The sequence below is a fragment of the Genypterus blacodes genome, unplaced genomic scaffold (assembly GCF_046128005.1).
Source record: "Genypterus blacodes isolate CSIRO-AG114 ecotype Tasmania unplaced genomic scaffold, CSIRO-AGI_Gbla_v1 ptg000053l_1, whole genome shotgun sequence".
Lineage (NCBI taxonomy): Eukaryota > Metazoa > Chordata > Actinopteri > Ophidiiformes > Ophidiidae > Genypterus > Genypterus blacodes.
The window spans coordinates 1,974,360-1,995,189 of NW_027466865.1; the positions used below are offsets into that span (position 1 = coordinate 1,974,360).

Below are 20,830 nucleotides of genomic sequence, written 5' to 3' on the forward strand. Positions count from 1 at the left end.
CCCCACCGTAAATAAAACGTAATGCGAGTGATTTATGTCAAACCCCTCAAGGCAGGTGGAGAGCAAATATTGTTTACTTTTCAGTGAAAAAAGGAGAATTCTTTAAGGGATAGTTATGACTACAACAAAGTACCAAGAATCCAATGCTTTGATATCATTGGGGAGCTCTGTTTGCGTCAGTTTGCGTCAGCAGAAAAATAATACTGCATGTTTATAGGTTTAATCATCTATTCATTAAAAAGAACATATTGAGAAGATATCTATGTGAACGAAAGTAAATTCCAGCAAGTTAAGTTTCAGAGGTGTTTTAGTTGTATTTCTGACGCTTTCATTGTGAAAGCTCATGACCGGAAGTTCCTTTGTATTTCCGGTAGCTGCTACAGGGGGAGGAGAGTCTTTCAACTTAGCCGTTTGTTGAAATTGTTATCTTATTTTCTGTGTGTCTACTTTAATAAGGGCGATTATGAATAACGAGGACGATGAGCATAGATTATTCTGTATTTGTAACTGTTTCTATACTGACAACATTTTCCTGGAGGACTACAAGCTGCACGTTCATTTCGAATCGGAGCAGCAGTTCAGTCAGGACTATGGCGCAGTGAGCAGCATTTGCTTTAACAACAATAAACAACAAAGTGTTTAATCTCTTGAGTAATTGCTATCGTGCTCAATCTTTACTGTCTCGAGGTGTACGACGTTATTATCTTTAATTTGTACCTCTAGCGTAGTTCTCACTCCACAACAATTTGTCATAACTTTGACATCACATAGGCATTTCTTTGCAGATTCATGTTTTTCTTTATGATACTACAAAATCACAATATTCTTTCCTCTTTCCTTCTTTCCTTCAGGTGCTTAAACGACTTGGCTGTGTAACGGGACAACAGTTTGAAGATGTTTTAAACCAGGCAAGAAAGTGTGCGACTGTGTTTGTTTCTGGCACGTTTGTTTACATACCTACATGGAATAATGACGTGTTTATCTATCTAACTGGAATGAGCCATGATTAATTTAGAGTCTTAATTACATGACTGTTTTACACATTTGACTGACACAATGCAAAGATTGTCTAGGCCTGCTGCTCTGTGACCTGTCGTAGATTGACAGTAAGCATCACAGTGTGACTAAGTAGGAAAAATAGAGAACGGTTATAACAAGTAAGTGGATATGACTGTTCTTTGTAGATTACCCAGGAGGTTGACAGACGCAGGTGTCTTGGCGTGAAGTCAGCCGAGAGAGCTGCAGCTATAAAGGACATTTATCGGCCACTGCATCCACATGTTTACCATCTGCAGGTATTTGGTGCATTGGTGTAATAATGTAATAATGTGTCACACTCCTCACTGAGACGCATCTTCATGCCACCTTTCCTCAGGAGTCCTACCTCGCTCCCCAGTTCAAGCACCTTGTTGAGTACTGTCGAAGTGCCGATGCCTGTGAAGAAGGTGTCATCTGTTTGCTTGAGAAGGAGGCTGGTGGGTTTGGAAATGGTTGGGGTTTCTCTGTTTCTATAGATACAAGTACAGAATAACATTTACTTTGATTAAGGTCATATTAAGATTAAACACTATTTTCACTTCTTTTTTAAATTGAGAAATCTGTTACATTGCATTGAGATGGAGAACACAGAGAGGACAGTATTATAAGTGTGCAAGCACATGTAAGCTTTCAGAGTTTCTGGAGAAAAGTGTAAGATTGGAAGGCTGAAGGGAAAATAACTTGTGTAGCAGCTTTACTGACTCCAAAAGCAGCATGTGGAGTGACATGAAGCAACAATGGTTATGGGCAGTACAATTCAGAAACATAGATAGAATAAAAATACATTGATGTGGGACAGAGGCGACTTATTCTCTCATTTGTTTCACTCTTCTGTTGCAGCTCCAAGGGTGTATCGCTTCCCAGTATTTGAGAAAAGCTTCTGTATGCAGCTGGTAGAGGAGCTGGAACACTTTGAGCAGTCTGCAGCCCCTAAAGGAAGACCCAACACTATGAACCACTATGGGGTAATGAATCTTTTTGGCTCCATTTACACCTTGTATTAATGTGCATTCTCATTATTGAAATACATTATTGAGATAACAAGGTCACATGTTGATGCAAGGCGTAAATGCTTATTTTATTTATGAGGACATGAATTCATTGGGCAGAGAAATCGTGTAGTTCTTTGGAAGGTAAAATTCTCATTGGAATTCAGTCAAATATGAAAGCCCTGTTGTCTAGGACTAGAAGTTTTTTAATTACAGGAAAAGGGTAAAGTTTGAGTTCTGCCTCTGGCTCTGCGCTGATCCGCTGTGTCATCGGTGACATTTTCCATTAATCATTTCAAAAGAAGGGACAGCTGTTCGATGGGCTGAGACCTATGAGCTATGGACAGGCTGCCAAGTTTTAAGTTATATCTGAAACAACAGATATTTGTGCTAATTAAAAAATAAATGTGGTCAGGCTCACATTGAGATTGGATTTCTGTAAAAAATGCGCACCGCAGGGACACATACTTCAGATAAAATCCACCCCAGAGTTGTAAACGTCTCAGCCATCAGCTGTCATTACACAGATAATGTACCCCGCACACCCAGGACGCATCTTAATGCAAAGTGTAATAGAAGCCTTTATGATAGCGGAAACTCCCTACAACATGAAACACATTACCCACCACTCATAATTCAGTTTTAATAAAGTACGTTTGTTTATTGTACCATGAATTTCAATCCCTTGCATCACACAGGTCATGGTTTTCACATATTCATTGCAGGAGAGGGTTTCCAGCTCAGGTGAAGCTTTTAAGCAGAAAGAATGATGAATACTTTAGGAAGGAATATGGGAAACTTTGGAAAGGTCAAGGGATGAAACATGAGTGGTGCGGTGTAATCTTACTCATTTCTCTCTGCCCAGATCCTCCTGAATGAACTAGGTCTTGATGAGGGTTTCATCTCACCTCTGCGTGAGCAGTACCTCCGCCCCATCACCTCGTTGCTCTACCGAGACTGTGGTGGATGCTGTCTGGACAGCCACAAAGCCTTTGTGGTGAAATACGACATGGATGAAGATCTGGACCTCAGCTATCACTACGACAACGCTGAAGTCACAATAAACATTTCCATCGGCAAGGACTTCACTGACGGAAACCTTTATTTTGGTGATATGAGACAGGTGAGACTGGATTACAGTACCGTTCCAAAATACTACCTCCATTAAACCACTTTAACCCCTGCTGACATTAGACATACAGTATCTACAATCAATACCACTGATGCTGTTTATTTTTAACTGATTTAAAAAGTGTAAATGTATTCATAGTGTTCACAATGTGACATGGGTCTATTGAGACACATTGCTGATAGGTGTAGCTATATTTAGTATTCTGATCTTTGGCAGAACAACATATCTTCCATACAAATGCTAACCCTACAGTAAGTGAAGGCAGTGGTTCTCTGGCCCCCTACAGGTGCCTTTGCGTGAGTCTGAATGCTCCGATGCTGAACACAGGCTGACAGAAGGGATCCTCCACCGGGGCCAGCAGATGCACGGGGCCCTGCCCATTTCCTCTGGCCAGCGCTGGAACCTCATCATCTGGATGAGGGCCTCACAGGTTCGCAACAATCTCTGTCCCATGTGCAACCAGAGGCCGACGCTGGTAGAAGGAGAGGGCTTTGCTGACGGTTTTACCAACCCCTCTGCCCCACTGCATACTGCTTGTGTCTTAACATAAAGTCTGGTGTCAGGATTTTATAAATAGTTCACCACCAATTCACCAGCCAGCCACCTCTGATAGTTGGATCAACTATAGAAACAGGCATGAATTCTAATGAGGGATTTTCTTGTATTCCACATTGGAATACTTTAATTTTTCTTATAAACTTTATAATAGTATTGTTTTTCTGGGTTTCAGGCGCTCTTATTTACGTGCTCTATGGGGAAACATTGAATGGTTGTGGAGCTATGAGCAGCCTTATTCATTCAAAGCCCAAGAGGCAAACCTCAGTGTGGATACTTGTTTCTACTTAATGCCACAGGTAACTGACAGAGAAATTGTTTGAATATATTTGGATGCCAATCAGCATCTTTCTTATTTTACAAAGCCAGGAGCCAATAATACTGCTGCTAAACTGTTTGTCTGCCACTGTAATGTCTCTGTTATGTTGATGGGAATAATTTGTGGAGTTTACTTTTGAGCACCCGTGATCTCTGTGTTTTGATGTTGATCATCATCTTGAAATTAAGAAGAATGGAGTTGAGTTTTAAGTTATTTATTGATAGTTTAGTTATTCCAACAACAGGTTTTCAGGTAGCAGAATGAAGTTACTCCAAAAATGACCGAGCCAAGGCTGCTTTTTCACTCTTACGTCAAAGCCATCATCAGGAGAGAGGTTCCAGGAGCAATAGTTAATATACAGAAATATATATCATACATTAGTAATAATAGAGGTGGACTTGTACAATAGTAAGTCAACGCAACACTTCACATTCACAGACTACCTTCCGATAATAGTTTTAACGTAAAACTGAAGCTGAAAAACAACATGCCTCTGACATGATTTGTTATTGTATAACATGCTTGTGGAGCATCACTATCAACACAAAATAAACATCATGTGGAATAGTTTTCTTACATAAATGAATATCACTTTAAGACCTGAGATCATCTGTGTGAGCAACATATTCATTGTCAACATTTCAGTGTGATTCTGTTGTGCTGACAGCCGATTCTGTTTCCACACTTGCTACTGCACTACAACCTGCATAATAAATAATTTCATAACATCAAAGCTTTTGGTTGTTTCTTTTTGTTCCAGTGTGTATGAGATGTGCGACATGGGACAGTTTTCTGGGATCAGGGAGGCAAATCACTTAATTATAAAATAATAATAACAAAAAAATAAATGACTACCAACATGCTGTATAGCTATTACATACAAAATATTTTCACTTAAAATATATTCTCACATACAGCACGTACATCATTTATTTTGCTCCTCATTATTTAAATTTACATATACATACAAATAAATATGGTTAATATTCAATTTACTATTTGAAAATGGATACAATCTGAAATCTTGACTTGACATGACTTTTGGATCAATCTAATCTCAGCTGTTAGTATGTGCCACTGTGTGTTTTCCACAGATCAGCAATGGGTATGTCCAATATCCAATATTTGTCTTCTGTTTGCCTCAGCTTCATAATGTAGTCTCACTACTCAAGTCCCGGTGCCGGTGGTGGTCGTTGTCCGAATCGTAGTCTGACTCCATCTCAATCTTGACCTTTGGCACGGGGCAAGCCATCCCTAAGCCCACAGGCCCGGCTGGAGACGAAGGGCAGGAGATCTTCAGGTGCAGTGTGATGCTGAGAAAGGGCAAGCTCCAGTTACCGCACACACCCACAGCTAAATACATGAGGGGCCGGAGAATGAGGCTTGGGGGGGAGGGCTTTAATGCTGTGTGTGATTTAATGCTTTATGCACAAAATGCATAAAGCATTTAGTGAGAAAAAATATGACTTCTTTTGATGGCAAAATGTTATTCAACACCACGCCTCTTTCAAAGCAATGCAGACAAGCTGGTTAACTCAGACAAGTTCCCTCAAAATGAAGGTTAAAATAACACAAGACAGGTCATATGTTTGTGGATGAGCACTACACAAAATGTACTTTGTAAATGAGGAGCCAAGTTCATGAAAATAGCATAATGAACACATTTTTTAGTGCAAATACAATTTTTCCATTTATATGACTTTGGCTCCAGAGGAGGATCCTTCATGGAGAGAGGCTGAGACTGGGCTACAGTTCCCATGCAGGTTAGGTGTGGACATGACAGAGTGACTACAGAATAGATTAAGCACACAGGAAAAAGAAACAACCAAAACAGTGAGGCTTGCTGCATGTTTATGAATACACGGCAATAAATAAAAGAGTCTGCAGTAGGTTCCTTACATATTGTATACCGCTCACACATCTGCCAGATACACAAGAGATTTAACACACACATTGCTTCAGATTCCACACACGTGTACAAAGAAGAAGCACAGAACACATTGCACAAAAAGAGCAGTAGCAACGTAATGAAAAGTAAATAAAATGACAAATATCTGCATTGCCTGAAAGCGCATGGAGAGGAGACTGAACGATCTTACATTTATAATAAATATTGTTATGTAATAGATACTGTATATTACAGTATATTATATTTGGCTCTGAGTGTGTATGCACTGATGCAAGTGGCCATGTGTAAGAATTACTGCACACTCAATCAATCAATCAATCAATCAAGAAAATCAATCAATCAATCAATCAATCAATCAACCAACCAACCAACCAACCTATCTATCTATCTATCTATCTATCTATCTATCTATCTATCTATCTATCTATCTATCTATCTATCTATCTATCTATCTATCTATCCGGTCCTCCAGAATAGTGTAAAATCAATATCAAATTAATTCATGTAGAATCTCAGGGGACGTGTCTGGCAGTGGGCTGACAGTGCGCCCCCCACTGAGAATGGGTAACATCGGGGGAGACAAGATCTTTGTAAGGGATGTGCAGCTTGAGGACACAGTACCTGCGATCCACGTCTGACTCCGAGCTGGGGGACTGGTTGGAGCAGGAGCGATACTTGTCCTGTGTGTGCTGATACAGAACACAAGAAGGTGATCAGGAAATCGTTCCATCATTCATTGTTCCTGCAGGGGGCAGCAGAGGCTCAAGTGTCTCACCTCATCCTCACTGTCCTCTGATTTGGCCTTTTTCTTGTCTGTCCCCTTCTTCTTGTCATCATCCTTCTTTTTCTTCTCTTTCTCAGGCAGGAGGTCATCCAGCCAGGCCAGGTCATGCTGGGAGAAGACCATGTCCAACATCTTACGGACGACCATCAGACCCAGGATCTGAGAGGGGTGAGACAAAGACGCACTGAGCAACAGGCCTCTATTTGAATAACCATCTTATCTATCATCTGGGTTGCATTTAGAGACATTAACAGTCAGATCCGACTTTGCCTTCCCAGATAACTTCCTGTGAACATTCACACGCATAAGGCATTTATCTCTATCACTTGAATTCTGAAAAACTCAAGAGCAAGGATATGTGATTTGAAAAGCCTCTACATGAAAGCTTATTCCCACTTCAATAACTCCTTGAAGTGGACTGGAGGCATACAGTCTTTGAATTTTGATAGAAAACACTTCTAATTTACATGCATTTCCTCTGTAGTCAAGAGGAGGCAGTAGCTCAGTGGTTAGAGCTTCCGCTTGGGAACCGGAGGGTTGCCGGTTCGGGTCCATGCCAAAGTGCCCCTGAGCAAGGCACCGAACCCTCAATTGCTCCCCCCTCTGCGAAGGGTGGTAAATGTAATGTAAGTCGCTTTGGATAAAAGCGTCTGCCAAATGATCGTAATGTAATGTAATGAATTATATGCAGTTTGAGATAATAATAATAATAATAATAATAATAACAATAAAACCAACAACAATAATAATAATAATAATAATATTACTATTCAGTTATCCAGGATCTATGATAAAACCTCAAAAACAGCCTTGCCTCAATTACACTATCCAAGAAACATGGATAAATCATAGATGGATATATGCTTCAGATCCTGAGCAGTCTAAGAAGTTTAGGAAGACCTCACAAGGCAGTAACTCTCATTTTTAATAATCCTGCATTTTATCTGCGTTGCCCAGTTTGATACAAAGAAGCCTGATCAATCCCATACCATAACAGGGAAGACAATGGCCAAGAAGGTGGATTTAAGGGTCCAGAGAACAGCCAGACATATGATTTGGATCAATGTGAACAGATGGACTCTCCTCAGAGGAACATGACGGAGGTAGGAGAAGTCAGGCTGGTGCTTGGATGGCATCATGTACAGTTTAATCCTGTCCCAGAACTAGAGGAGGATAAGATAAGTGGACAGGTGAAGGAGAAATGAAAATGGTTTAGGTGGCAGAGGTTAATAAAATGCAGACAGATAAGATGAAATAATGATTATTCTTGGTAGATTGGTATGCATGGCAGCTCTGGATTGGGCTGTGCAGTGAACACACACACACACACACACACACACACACACACACACACACACACACACACACACACACACACACACACAATCATGCATGTGTGTCTCATCTAAATGCATCCAAACATAGATTTAGGTTATTATTAATGAATCACTTGGCACAGGGTCTGCCAAACCCTCTGTTAGTTTAGATGACATCACTGTTGTATGAAGTACATCATACCTGGATCCCACTGAGAGAAGCCACACCCATGTAGAGGAAGACACCATACAGCACAGGCATGGGGATGAACTACAAGCAGGAGGAAACGGCAGGGAACCACGTGAGTAAATCATGAACCATATTAAGATTCACAGTTTATGTGTTTAGCGGTCCAGCAGTTGGCTTCAACACTATAAGCAATGCAGTGGCAAGTCATCATAACCATCAGTACCATCAGATGCTAAACTGAGCAGCACTGTGATTTGAGGAATGCATTAGATCAGGTAAGGAATGATATAATGTAAAGGATGGTCACTGCTTTGGAAATGAAGGAGGTACTTCATTCTAAAAAATCATCTGTTCAATATTACCAGACTGAAACAGGTCTTTATTTTTGTGTGATGGATGAATAGCTAGATTATGAATATACTCAACCTCTTAACCCCTAATTATAAACAAGCATGACTTAAAGCAACCAGACAATTAATATTATTACTCAGAACTAACACAACAAACTCAATATGATCCATACCTTGAGTACTGGAGCTAAGAAGATGGAGACTCCGGTAAGAACAAACACCAAAATGCCTGTCACTCTTTGTTCTCTGCATATTGGATGACAGAGAAGAATACAAAAGAGAAGAATGGTATATAACAGCATTTGCCCTTTTTGAGTTGAAGTGGTACCACAGTCTGAGGGGTCCATTTCAAATTACAGCATTTTATTTTTATTTTACTTACCTGACCCCAAGGAACTGGGGCTGCTCTCCAGGAGCGCTGGACTCACTCTCCATCTTCAGGGAGTCGATGTGGGCGATGGAGATGACAGTGGCGGCGACGTACCAGGGAAGACCCATGAAGGAGCACACGGCCATCAGGACGCCCACCCAGAACAGGTCAAGGTGGTAGCCGCAACCTTTCTGCTCCAGACAGATGTGTGGGATAATAATCTATGTTATACACATACTGGAAAATCTGCGCTCACATATGTGTTTGTGAAGAATCTTTCTGATATCAACAACCACTTTCTGATCATAAAATATCAGTATAAACTTGAAATATATATTTTTTCCAGTGGGAACAGTGGATAAGCTACCTTGAGTTTGTTCTCTTTGCGGTTGACAATGACAGCACTGATCTGTTGATCCATGAAGATGAGGATGGTGACGAGGAGTGCAGGGACGAAGCTCGCCACGTACACCCACCACGGGTTCTTACCAAAAGGCATCACCAGCCAGCCGCGACCCGGACGAGTTGGCTGGTGAGAGAAGATGCACATGAATCCTGCAACCACTGAGGATTTGTTTACAGAGATGTATCTGGAGATTCACTAGTTCATTATTTACTATCAATAAAACACAGATGAGTCTGGGAACGTTAATATGGTCAAACAAAACCAAAAGGGGGAGGAATTGACTTTCGGAATTTATTGCTGTACCTTAAATTCTGTTGGGACAATCAGCTTTGGGGTTTTGAGGCCCAGCAACATGTCGAGCCCCACAAATGTCATAATGGACATGAAGATAGAGAAGTCACTGATGAGTTTCCTCAACTGATGCCACAGACAGACCCAATGAGAGAGAAGAGTTAATTGTGGCAGTTGTAGTTCAATATTTGTATTGATTGTGTTAATTGTCATTATTGTTAATTGATAAATATGGTTACCTTTGTGGGGAAGTAGCGGCTGAACTTAAACTTCTTGAGGGAGACGGTCATGGAGTAGGTGCCAAAGAAGAGGATGAAAGATATGAGGGCCAGATCAGGGACATACTTGCAGGAGTTCCCCACCAGAGAGCCTCCATACTTCAGACATTCCTTCTTGCTCAGCTGGTTCCAGTCCAGAGCTGTCACATTCAACTGTAGTAATAAGGAAAGTAAACAGACAGGAAGACAGAAGATGATTGGTATTAGATGGATAAAGACAAAGCAAAGGTAAGAAAGAGGAGAGCAAAGACAGCTTTGTTTTGTCTCTTGACTCCAGGTTGATATCAGGGTTTGCTCTAAACAAACTATTTTCCTCCTTTCAAACAATGCTGTCATTTGGACTTGTAATAACCAATGTAAACAAACACTCACCCCAGAGACAATAGAGCTGTTATCTGGAATTGGAACTAAACCTTTGAAGATCATAGCAGCCACTGTTTATGAACGAGAGAGAGAGAGAGAGACAGGAAATGAGACACAAAAGAGAGGGCGAGTGCAAAAATGCTGAACATTTTGAGGATTAAATATGAGGACATATAAGGATTGTGCCACTCTAGGTACAGGTACTCACTTTAAGACACAGCAGCCAGTGTTTGTGCGTGGTGAAAGCAAACAAGATACAAATCAGTTACAGTACTCAATGACTGAAGAAATCCCTGCAAATAACCATCGTGCATTTGTCTGTACTGTGATTTAAGGCAAAAAATTAAGAATTCCATCATTCTGCGAATACACCTGACCTGATAACTTCAACAATATATGTTTAATGACTTAAAGCAGTGGTTCCCAAACTTTTTCTTTCACTTCCCCCTTATTTAGATCAGCAGTTTTTCGCGCCCCCCCCTCATACATAATTCACATTGAAAATAACAATGTGAATTTGGTCATTGGCACTTCTGACGTCATTGCTGTAAAGTACACATGATAAGTAGCTGGTATGGTGCTACAATGAGTTATCAATCAATCCTTGTATTCTCTACATTCCTGCTGGCTATGTCAACCCATTGAGTGTATTATTATAGCACTGCCTTCATGTGGTTAAGGGCTCAGCCAAGGGGTGAACTCACTCGCGTCTGGGGCCAAGCACTCGCACTTGTATGATGTGATGTAGTCGGGCTTGAAGTCGGTGTTGATGGGGTAGTATTTAAAGGAGCCCACCATCTTCTTGATGGCGTCAGAGATGAAGATGAAGGAGATGAGGCTGGAGAAGCCCTCCTCTGTGAAGCGTGTCATGTACTTGATGATGTAACTGGCATCAGTAGCCACCAAGATGAAACACTGCAGGCAGGAATGCATGCCGATCCACAGACGCAGCTCCATGTAATCAATGCTATTGCTCCTTTGAGGGGCGAAGAAGACAAGGAGAGGCAGTGTCAGCGCAATGGACAGGCCAACAAATCCATGTTAAAAAAAATTTCTTCTAGCAATATAGACATCAGATACAGAATAAAGGAGTTTTGAGACATTAAGTAAGCTTGAAAAACATCTGAGCAGAGACTTTTGATAGCCAATGTATATTTAAATCTATAAAGGTTTTAATTTTGAGACCGAGACAAAGCAAAAATTGGATCACGAAGAGGGGTCACACATTGTAGAGGAAGGATTTAAAAGTGTTTTTCTCCATGATGAGATTGTCAAATAATTCTCAAATTGACATTGAAGAGGGTGATCAAAGTCCCCAGTCTGAATATTTCATCACAACGTCAGGATCATTTGGCTCTGAGAAGCTCACTTGCTGAATTCAAAGAGGAGCTTTTCAAAGATGAGAATGGGTCCAGTGGAGCTGAGGATGATGAGGGGTTGGCCGCCAAAGAGACAGAACACCGATCCAGCTAGGGCTGTACCCAAGAAACTCTCCATTACACCCTTTTGGAAGAAAGGAGACAGACAGGCACGGGTTAGTGGAGGAGGTTGTAAAAGGCAGAGAAAGGTGAGAAGAAAATGGTATAAATCCAGCTCCTGAAAATCCAACAGAAAATAATGTAGTAAATCGATGCAGTAAATCAAGTACAGTGAATCAAGAATAAGATGAGAGGGGAGGCAGAGAGAGAGATAAGGAGAAAAAAAAGTATGTAGTGAGTGTGTGTGTGTGTGTGTGTGTGTGTGTGTGCGCGCGTGTGTGCGTGTGCGTGTGTGTGCGCGTGCGCGTGCGTGCTCCCTATATTTCAACTTGGCACAGAAACTAAATGAGCACTTATCTATAATGATTCCTGTGTGTATGTTTGTGATTGAAGAGGATGAGGCCTTATTTTGTGTTTTACATAAAACATCTATTTCTACACAAAGTAGAAATGTGGCTTAAACTGCATAACAGCTGATTCAGAATAAAAAGCCCAGAGAGTCCCAGTTTGCAATCTACCCTGCAATCAAATGGAATTTCCAGACAGACAAAGAATAAATGCTATGCTGGGAAAAAATCCTCCAGCTTACCTGGTAATTGTCTGTAGCATCTCCCAGCAGGCCACCGAAGGTGATGGCATTAGTGATGCAGCCCAGGTAGATGAAGAGCACAGCTGAGATGGACTGAATATGGAAACCTTCATAGATATCACTTGGTATCCATGGCAGCTTCCGCTTTATGTCCAGGTACAGACCACCACAGAAGCTGCACACACACACACACACACACACACACACACACACACACACACACACACACACACACACACACACACACACACACACACAGTTGTACAACTTTAAGGTTATTTTTTGTTCATCTGAATCAGTGTAAAAGTTGTTTTGTTCCATTTTCCCTTTCTTTGGTTTGAAAGGTAGAAACAAATCACCAAAAGCTATGTAACAATCCTTGCGATGCTTAATGGTGAAACATGTCTGGAGAGAGTTTTTACTGGCTACTGTTTTTAAGTCTTTCACAGTTTTTGGTTCTCACTGCTACATTTCATTGTACAATGACAATAAATGTGACTTACAATTTAGTGTAACTATAAAGCTTTGTTTAATGACAGACTTGGCATAGTTTCCTTGTCATATTCATAAGATAATGCTGATATCATTATGTGGATGCTGAACGGTCATTGTGGGTTTACTTTGGTCAGCAGCAGTATGCAAGTAACTAATAAAATTATCCTCCAATCAAAGCTCCCTTTGGCTCTACAACAGCTTGATTTCCAATTTGAGTAAGATTCACGTCCAACAGCCTCAACTAAACTTCTTGGCATTTTTGGGGAGTTCATCCACGATTAGATTCCCTCTGGGTTTGTCTCAGCCAGCCAGGTTCATTTCCATCCAAACTTGTGAGTATTTTGCTTAATGTCTTGGCCTGCCTACCGTCCGGTGAATGCCAGCTCTTCTCCCAGCTCATGTTGCACTGGCATCTCCTCGTCCTCTGACAGGCCTCCTGCTCCTGCTCCTCCTCCTCCTCCTGCTGAACCGTTCATCTGGCCCAATTCATTTATGTTAAACACAGACTTCCTGCAGACGGGATACATACGGCACAGATGGAACCAAATATGAGCAAATATCAGTTCATTCATTTATGGATTTATAATAATGGATTATTCCAGTCAAAATGGAACTGGGTCTTAATTGAGGTGAAACAAGTAATGTCACAATTGTTAGTACAGCTTTTGAGAGAGTATCAGTGTCCCATGATGATCTGAATCATGCGTGGTACAATTTCCCACCTTTTGTCAGCTGAGGGAACTTTCTTTGGTGGCTCAATGCGGATTTTGGGATCCCATTCTCCAGGAGGAAGAACAATCACCTCATCCAAAAACTCATCTATGCCTGCAATGAGATCCTCTCGATCTCTGGCCTTGTAGGCTACATCACTGAAGAGCTGAGAGAAATAGAGACCAGATTAACAGAGATCATGTGTCTGCTGTCTGTCCTGTGTCAAAATACCCTGATAGGAACATAAATCCTGAATAGTTATGTCCTAGAAACATTCAATTAAAAAACAAGGGAGGAAAAATCAATACGGCTGATTCTAATCGGCAATGAGTTGGGCTTGTGTCAAAATCCAGTATTTTAAATGGTGACTGCACAGCCTGCAGGCCTGAAAGACAAAGACCAGAACCAGCACAGGCTACAAGTCTTACAAACTTGTTTTAATTAAAAATAACTGAGTACCTACTGCCTGGAGGTGATAGACATAGTCTTTCCTAAGAGTTTGTGGCGCTTTCATTGATCTTCTTCCTCTCACACAAACACTTAGCTTAATGTGATTCTGCGCAATAGTATAATCAATGACTGTCATTGTGCTTTTTTTCTATGCTGCCAAGTTTCAGATTGATTCAAGTCAGCTAACTCAAAGCAGGTAAGGCCGCCTGTAATTACATACAATATATATAATCAAACTCACACTCACTAACTCTAATTAACTTATCATTATAACTATAACTGTTATAGCTTAACTTAACACTAAATCAAACCATTTAATGAAATAAAGTACTTAAAGTTGGACTTCACAGACTCAGGTGGTAGAAACCCAGCAAGCAGCACCTGCATCATTGTACAGAGACCTAAAATCTCTGCCAGTATGAAACTTTCTTTAAAGATTCTCTCAAATTCAATTGTCTCAATTAGGTTATTTTACACATTTTGCAAAAAATCTTCTCTTGAACTTGAACTGCTTGATGCTATTGGACAGTTTTCACTTTGGTCCTAATCAATGGCTGATTTGTTGTATTTGCTACTGGTTGAGTTTGGTTTCAGACAGACAAAATTCAAGCCAATCAAAATGTCTGTTCAGGGTCGTGGGAGTAGTGAGGTTATCCAAACAGGAAGTCCTTACTCTATGATCCTCATATAACTCTATGGTCCTTATATAACATGGAATGAATTGGCTTATGTTCTTGTAGTCCTCACTTAGGGCCATATGCTGAACCATACTGGCAGAAACCTCAACTAGATGTTGAGACAACATCTGGAACACCAGGTGGCAATTTCACTTTAGTTGTTGCATGAATGACAACAACCTCAATTGAAAAACACAGCTTAGTCTTTTTGAGCGCCTTGTACTGGTGTAAAAGCCGCCCACCCTTTTGTGACATGCTTTAAAAAATAAAATTGCATTCTAAAGCCATGGGTGTCTTATTTTCCAAAAGAAGCCCTGCAGCTACCTGCTAACAAATCAGCATCACTTCCACATGTAATTATGCCGCAACAGCAGGGCTTCTCTATGGATCAACAGAATAAAGCAGCAACTACATCCTGCCACATACATTATGGAGTTGATTAAGCTCACAGTTTTATATAGCGAATCACGCCTGTGCTTCCCACGACGCTACTGAAACAGCATGAGTGCGCACATTCAGACACTCACATCATCCACCATTAGAGTTGCTATGGCTCGGCCGATCTCATTATATGATTTCGCCTTTCCCTGGGGTCCCAAGAGAATGAACAGGAATCTGTGCAATGACAAGAAACATGTGAGGCATGTAAAGTACAGGGGTGGCAGAGGGAGAAGGGCATCATTAGGAAACAGTGATGTAACGACAGCAGTTGTGAGTCACTACCTGGTGGGCACGGGGACCTCAGTCAGGCCTCCTAGTGTGGTAGCTTGGGCCAAACGGACAAAAGCTACAAAGGGTTTGTTGAGGAAATCCACCTCACCCACCAACACGTTAGATGCCTCAGCATCTCTGGGGATCTTCTTCATGAACTTATTTTTAAGCTACAGGAAGTAGATGAAAGAGAGAACAGAGCAATTAAGGTACAGGTGTGAACTCCAGGTTTTGCAATATATCACACAGTAAAATTAAGGCCTTGAGGGAAAATAACAATGAGCACAATACATCCCCTTTAAATGTCATGAAATGTTGTTTTCCTTCCCTTGCAATTCCTACTTTATCATCTCATTTAAATGCACAGTATCTTTATCCTTTTGCTGTTTGCCTCTGCAATGACCTGATCTCCCTGTAGGCATCATTTCAGTTTCATCCTCTTATCATGTACATCATACTACCAGACCCTGTAAAGCAGGTGGATTACTGTGGAAGGACATTGCCACCATTACTACTCTTTCATACATGTTTGCTAGATAACAACCCGGTGCCACTCCATACACATTCACCTTCAAAAACACGGCGATAAACAATGAGCCATAGAGAGCCACACCAATCTGAGTCCATGCAAAGGTGTGGCAGGAAACAGCAGCATAAAAACGCTCAATAACAAAGAGCCTTGCCAGTACCGAGAGGTTGTCACAACATGTGAGAGCCAAACACGTGGGCCAGACAATGAGATCCATGTTTTCCCCAGTGCCAGCTCAATATTGACCCAGACTATGTGACACACACACATTCACAGAAACAGCTATCACCTGTCCATTGTCACACGTGGCCTAACTGTGGCAATGTACCCTTACACCTTTATATTCACAGCTGATATAACATGAACCAAAACAAATCCTCACTTTTGGTCGTAATTATTTGTTCATATACTTTCAGCCGATTTGAAAAAGTGATACTTGACCCATCTACGACAAACCCAGCAGCCTTATCCCAGCAACAATGATGAGTCCTTACATTGGTCCATGCATGTGTCACTGGGTTATTGCCACACATTGAATCAGCCCTACAAATGAGTGATTTATGTGTCTGCAACATTCTGTAGCAGCTGCAAGTAAAGATTGATGGCAACTTAAAACAGAGCTGCATTTACATGTAATACAACATTTACAAAATACTGGTGTATATTTATAGAATATGAGTAATATAGTCGCAATAAAGAATCACCTGGTCTGTGCTTGGAGTGTCTGCAATATCATTCATACTCCGACTCTGGGCATGACCTGGAAGGTAACACAACACAAATAACACCTGACAATGTAAGATAGGAAAGAATAAAGTAAGCAGTTGTTCTTGTAATCTTCACTACTTGCTTTGTCAGATGCATGATTGCATGATTTCATTGATAGGGAAAAGGAAAAAGCAATTTGAAGCAAAGGAAGCCATTGCAATCTGTCTAATACTTTCTATTTTCCAAACCCTGTTGGCCAATTTAATCCCAAATTCAGTCCAGCCTTCAGTGGTAGAGATAGAGATTCCCCAGAGAGTTCTTTCAGTGCACAGTAAATGCCTTCAGTGTCAAATAAAAAAGAGACGGGCCAGTATGTTATCACTTTTACATCACACAGTTCACCTGAGAGATCATTGTGTGGTGTGTAGGTCTGTAAAAATGTCTGTGAAGATAGTCTGGCTATCAATGGAGTTGACGTTATAATTGTAGTTTAAGAACTTTTGTCAACCTATTTCGTCAAACTTTTTATGTTCCCAACCTATGTGTGGTAATTACTGTACACAGGCTGTGCCATTAAATGCCAACAGGGATCAATGATATTGAAGCGCTGCGCTGACAGCAACTGGCTGTGAATTGCACTTATATGTATACACAGTATCTGTCTGAGCACTGTGCGATAAGATGAACTCACAGAACCTGTACATGGTTAAGAGAACTGCTCCGTAACCTCGATTTGAAGTTAACTTCTCCTTTCTGACATCCACATGAAACCTGGTCAGACCCACCCGTGGTGAGAGAGAACAGCAACCAGGAGGACATAAAGAAACTCAAACCTTTTCACTCAGTGTGCACTGGAGAGCAGCAGCAAAAGTGACTAGATGTGGATCAGTGTGTTTACACTGGAGCATTGCAAAGGCTTTAAAATAGACACCTAAATGAAAATAACCATGTACATCTGTATAATACATTGGAGTTGACGTTATAATTGTAGTTTAAGTACTTTTTTAAAAAAGAGTGAGATCTTGTACCAGTTGTCAGATTTTCAATCATGAACATGTTCAAAACTTTTAGTCCACTTATACAACCTTTGTAGCAAAGAGGTTAATGAAGAGATAATCTGCATAAACCTGGAAGGCAAAAAAATGTTGTGGTGCACTATGAAAACAGCAAAATACAGTAGATGTCATGTGTGTAATGCTGACACAAACACGTTGTCAGACACTCACGCAGGCGGCCATAGCTGGCTGACTGCTGTTTCTGCCGGAGGTCTTCCGTGGATCGGTTGAAGTTGGCAGCAGCCCCCGTGCTTGGACCCTGTCCACTACGCACGCCTGGAGTACGACCTGACGGGAAAGGAAACAAACATAAACAGCGTCAGAGTGAGATGAGGTGATGCTCTATGTAATGTGCCGAGCCCAGATCAGATGAGGAAATGATACAACTGTGATTAACTCATCAAACATTAATACATCCCTCTGGAGGATATGAGCTTTGTTGACTCAAAGTGCACTTATTCATGTACCAAGTGAGACCAACATGCATAATTGACTATCTTAGAGGCGGCAAAATGATATTACTGCTGCAGAAAGGAAATTGGCGTGTTGGTGACTGTTCTGTTATACTCACTGGTAGAAGAACTGGACTTGCCGATGTCGGCCAGCGAGCGGTGGATTGGCTTCTTGGTCTGGTGCCGGTGCTTCCTGAGCAGGACAAAGCTGATCTGCTCTCTGAGCTCAGGAGAGATCATCCCTTCCTCTATTTGGCGGTCAATGATGTCATCTGGAAAAAGAATTCACAAGGAAAATCTTCATATAAAGCGTTCCTATGCTTTACCAAAGATATTCACTAAGTGAATATTAGTAAATCACTTATTCCTGAGTAAATGAGTAGAGTTATTCTGTGGCGAGGCACCAACACAGTCATAGTTTGCTGCTTATACCCAACAAAGTGATCTATGAAATCAATAATTTCCCTCGGTATAATAAACTTTGATCTTATCTTATCTTATCTTATTTTAAATACATGCCAATGGTCAGATAAAATGCAGAGAACTGGAATTCTGGTGGGATGGAAAGCCATTCTTCTAAAAGATGGCCTTGACAAGTTATTCACATAATTTTCATGCTAGTCAAACAATTCAGTGAGGGCTTATTTAGGGCATTGTCATCTTGGAATAGACCAATCCAGTCCAGTCTTCCCTGTAATGAGACAAGCGGACCCAAACCACACAAAATTCTAATTTGGAATCTCAAATTTGGAATGAAATGTTGGCAAGTTTTTGAGATTCATTAAGAGTCCTTACAAACTTTACCCACATGTGCTAATTGTTATGACCGACTTTTACTGGACCTCGTAAATCCTTCGCTGAGTACCTCACCAACTATCTGTGGCAGAGAGTAGCCCTCCAGGTCCAGCAGCACCGTCCCAGTCTGAAGACACGTCCTGAGCTCGAAAAGACTGTGCAGGGACAGCGTGGCCACGTGGGGCTTACTCCACCTCTCTCCTCCCTCTTCCACTTTCTCCTCAAACTTCACCCACCTGAAGGCAACAGGACACAACCAGATATTAAACGTATTGAACTCAATGCTCTGCTGGTGCTCTGTGGAAAAATGAGGAGCTTGAATTGCTCACTTTTCCAAAACCATTCAATACTTTTCTATCTCCCCAGCTCCATTTATTCTTCCATTCCAGCACTGGGATAGCTTTGTAGTCACAGGAATACTATGCGACTGGGATATCTGTGCTCCTATAAGCGGATCTTGGTGAACTAACAAATTAACTCATTATGACACTCATTAGACCTCATATCTCTACCAAGACTGAATGGGTACTGAGTCTTTTTTCTTTTTGTTGTACTCATCTAAAGAAAAATAAGATGGACACATTTTTTAGGATCTCTCCCCATTTGCATACTACTGAGTCAGCACTATCTCAGCTACACATTAGAGGTTATTGCATGTTTCTGGTCCCCCGGGGGTGCAGTGTTACAGCAGCAGAGCATAAAAAGATAGTGCACCACAAACAAGAGGATAGTACACAGCAAGTAAGAAAACGGAAAAGAACATTTACTCTCCTGACCGACTTAAGATAGTTTACACCTGCATAGTGCCTATGAATTCAGCTCTGGAGGGTCGAGAGCTGATATACGATCCTCTAACTCACTCTAATCAGGAGTCACAGTTGCTCACACCTTCAGTATAAAATACAGGCCTTGGCTTAAACATTTTATCAAAGAGTCACGGTCAATTTGCAGAGGCAGTACTCCATTAAATTTGATTAAGAGCAGTGAGTGTGGATCCTTGCCCCTGCTGATCAATTCTTTATTCAGTCAGATTCTTGCTATGGAAACAGGATTACAGAGGATCTTGTCTCTGTCTGTCCATCTCCCCCAGCGTGTTGAACCACAACATAGAGATGCAGCACAGGTAGAAAACAGGTCACATTTGTGTTGAATGAAAGAGGTATTGTCAGTTTTCAAGCACATGAACAAGTGTGCGTGTGTGTGTGTGGTCAGTAACCTAGCAGACTCTTTCCACTCCAGCTCATCTCCTTCTCGCTGCAGAGTGTCCATCTCAGTGAAGAGTGTCGGCGTGGGGACGACATCGTCTTCGGCCAGGATGTAACGGAGCCGCTCAGCTGCTGGAGACACTGGGTGGAATTTTAAAATAACGTGAATTTTAAATAGCTTCCAATGACAGAGACCGCAACCAGATATATTTTGCTCTTATGGTTAAAAATTAGTCACCAGAATCCCAATCTCTCACCATTGTTATCTTGTTTAAATCAGAATCAGTTAGTGGCTGCTGTAATTCCATATGACTCGGTGCATCGATCTTCAATTGATCGTCACATCACACATTGCTGCCTGATTATCAGCATTCAATCATGCAACGACTACATTTACAATCTATTTCATTTTCTTTTTTGAATGGAGATGATCCCAGTCCCCATATGTGCTAAAAGGTCACGATTGCCGCTGCAGGGTAATGACCTATCAGCTGGCAACAGTGTTCCCAACCTATGTGTGGTAATTACTGTACACAGGCTGTGCCATTAAATGCCAACAGGGATCAATGATATTGAAGCACTGCGCTGTCAGCAACTGGCTGTGAATTGCACTTATATGTATACACAGTATCTGTCTGAGCACTGTGCGATCAGATGAACTCACAGAACCTGTACATGGTTAAGA

At 41.3% G+C, this 20,830-nt stretch overlaps 2 protein-coding genes across 3 annotated transcripts; one reads left to right on the forward strand and one right to left on the reverse strand.

Annotated features, from left to right (window-relative positions):
- Positions 1 to 370: 370 nt before the first annotated feature.
- ogfod2 (2-oxoglutarate and iron-dependent oxygenase domain containing 2) lies at positions 371 to 4,796 on the forward strand. Of its 2 annotated transcripts, none has more exons than XM_076151151.1 (7): positions 371 to 598; positions 852 to 908; positions 1,185 to 1,295; positions 1,376 to 1,490; positions 1,879 to 2,003; positions 2,893 to 3,150; positions 3,446 to 4,796. In XM_076151151.1, exons 1-7 carry the CDS (start codon positions 464 to 466, stop codon positions 3,707 to 3,709), a joined length of 1,065 nt encoding a protein of 354 aa, XP_076007266.1. In that variant the 5' UTR covers positions 371 to 463; the 3' UTR covers positions 3,710 to 4,796. The 2 variants fall into 2 exon arrangements, with proteins under 2 accessions (XP_076007266.1, XP_076007267.1); XM_076151152.1 differs by having other exon boundaries at positions 1,376 to 1,475; positions 3,446 to 4,793.
- A 125-nt stretch (positions 4,797 to 4,921) lies between these two features.
- Positions 4,922 to 20,224, reverse strand: slc4a5a (solute carrier family 4 member 5a). Its single transcript, XM_076150815.1, has 23 exons — positions 20,157 to 20,224; positions 19,016 to 19,176; positions 18,265 to 18,417; positions 17,865 to 17,981; positions 16,635 to 16,690; positions 15,414 to 15,571; positions 15,218 to 15,305; positions 13,575 to 13,729; positions 13,219 to 13,362; positions 12,358 to 12,532; positions 11,660 to 11,793; positions 10,995 to 11,266; positions 10,300 to 10,361; positions 9,889 to 10,080; positions 9,662 to 9,775; positions 9,320 to 9,481; positions 8,965 to 9,143; positions 8,756 to 8,828; positions 8,245 to 8,313; positions 7,716 to 7,889; positions 6,718 to 6,885; positions 6,564 to 6,622; positions 4,922 to 5,346 (listed from the first exon to the last, which is right to left on the reverse strand). The coding sequence occupies exons 1-23, from the start codon at positions 20,207 to 20,209 to the stop codon at positions 5,181 to 5,183; spliced, it is 3,084 nt and encodes a 1,027-aa protein (XP_076006930.1). The 5' UTR covers positions 20,210 to 20,224; the 3' UTR covers positions 4,922 to 5,180.
- Positions 20,225 to 20,830: the final 606 nt, after the last annotated feature.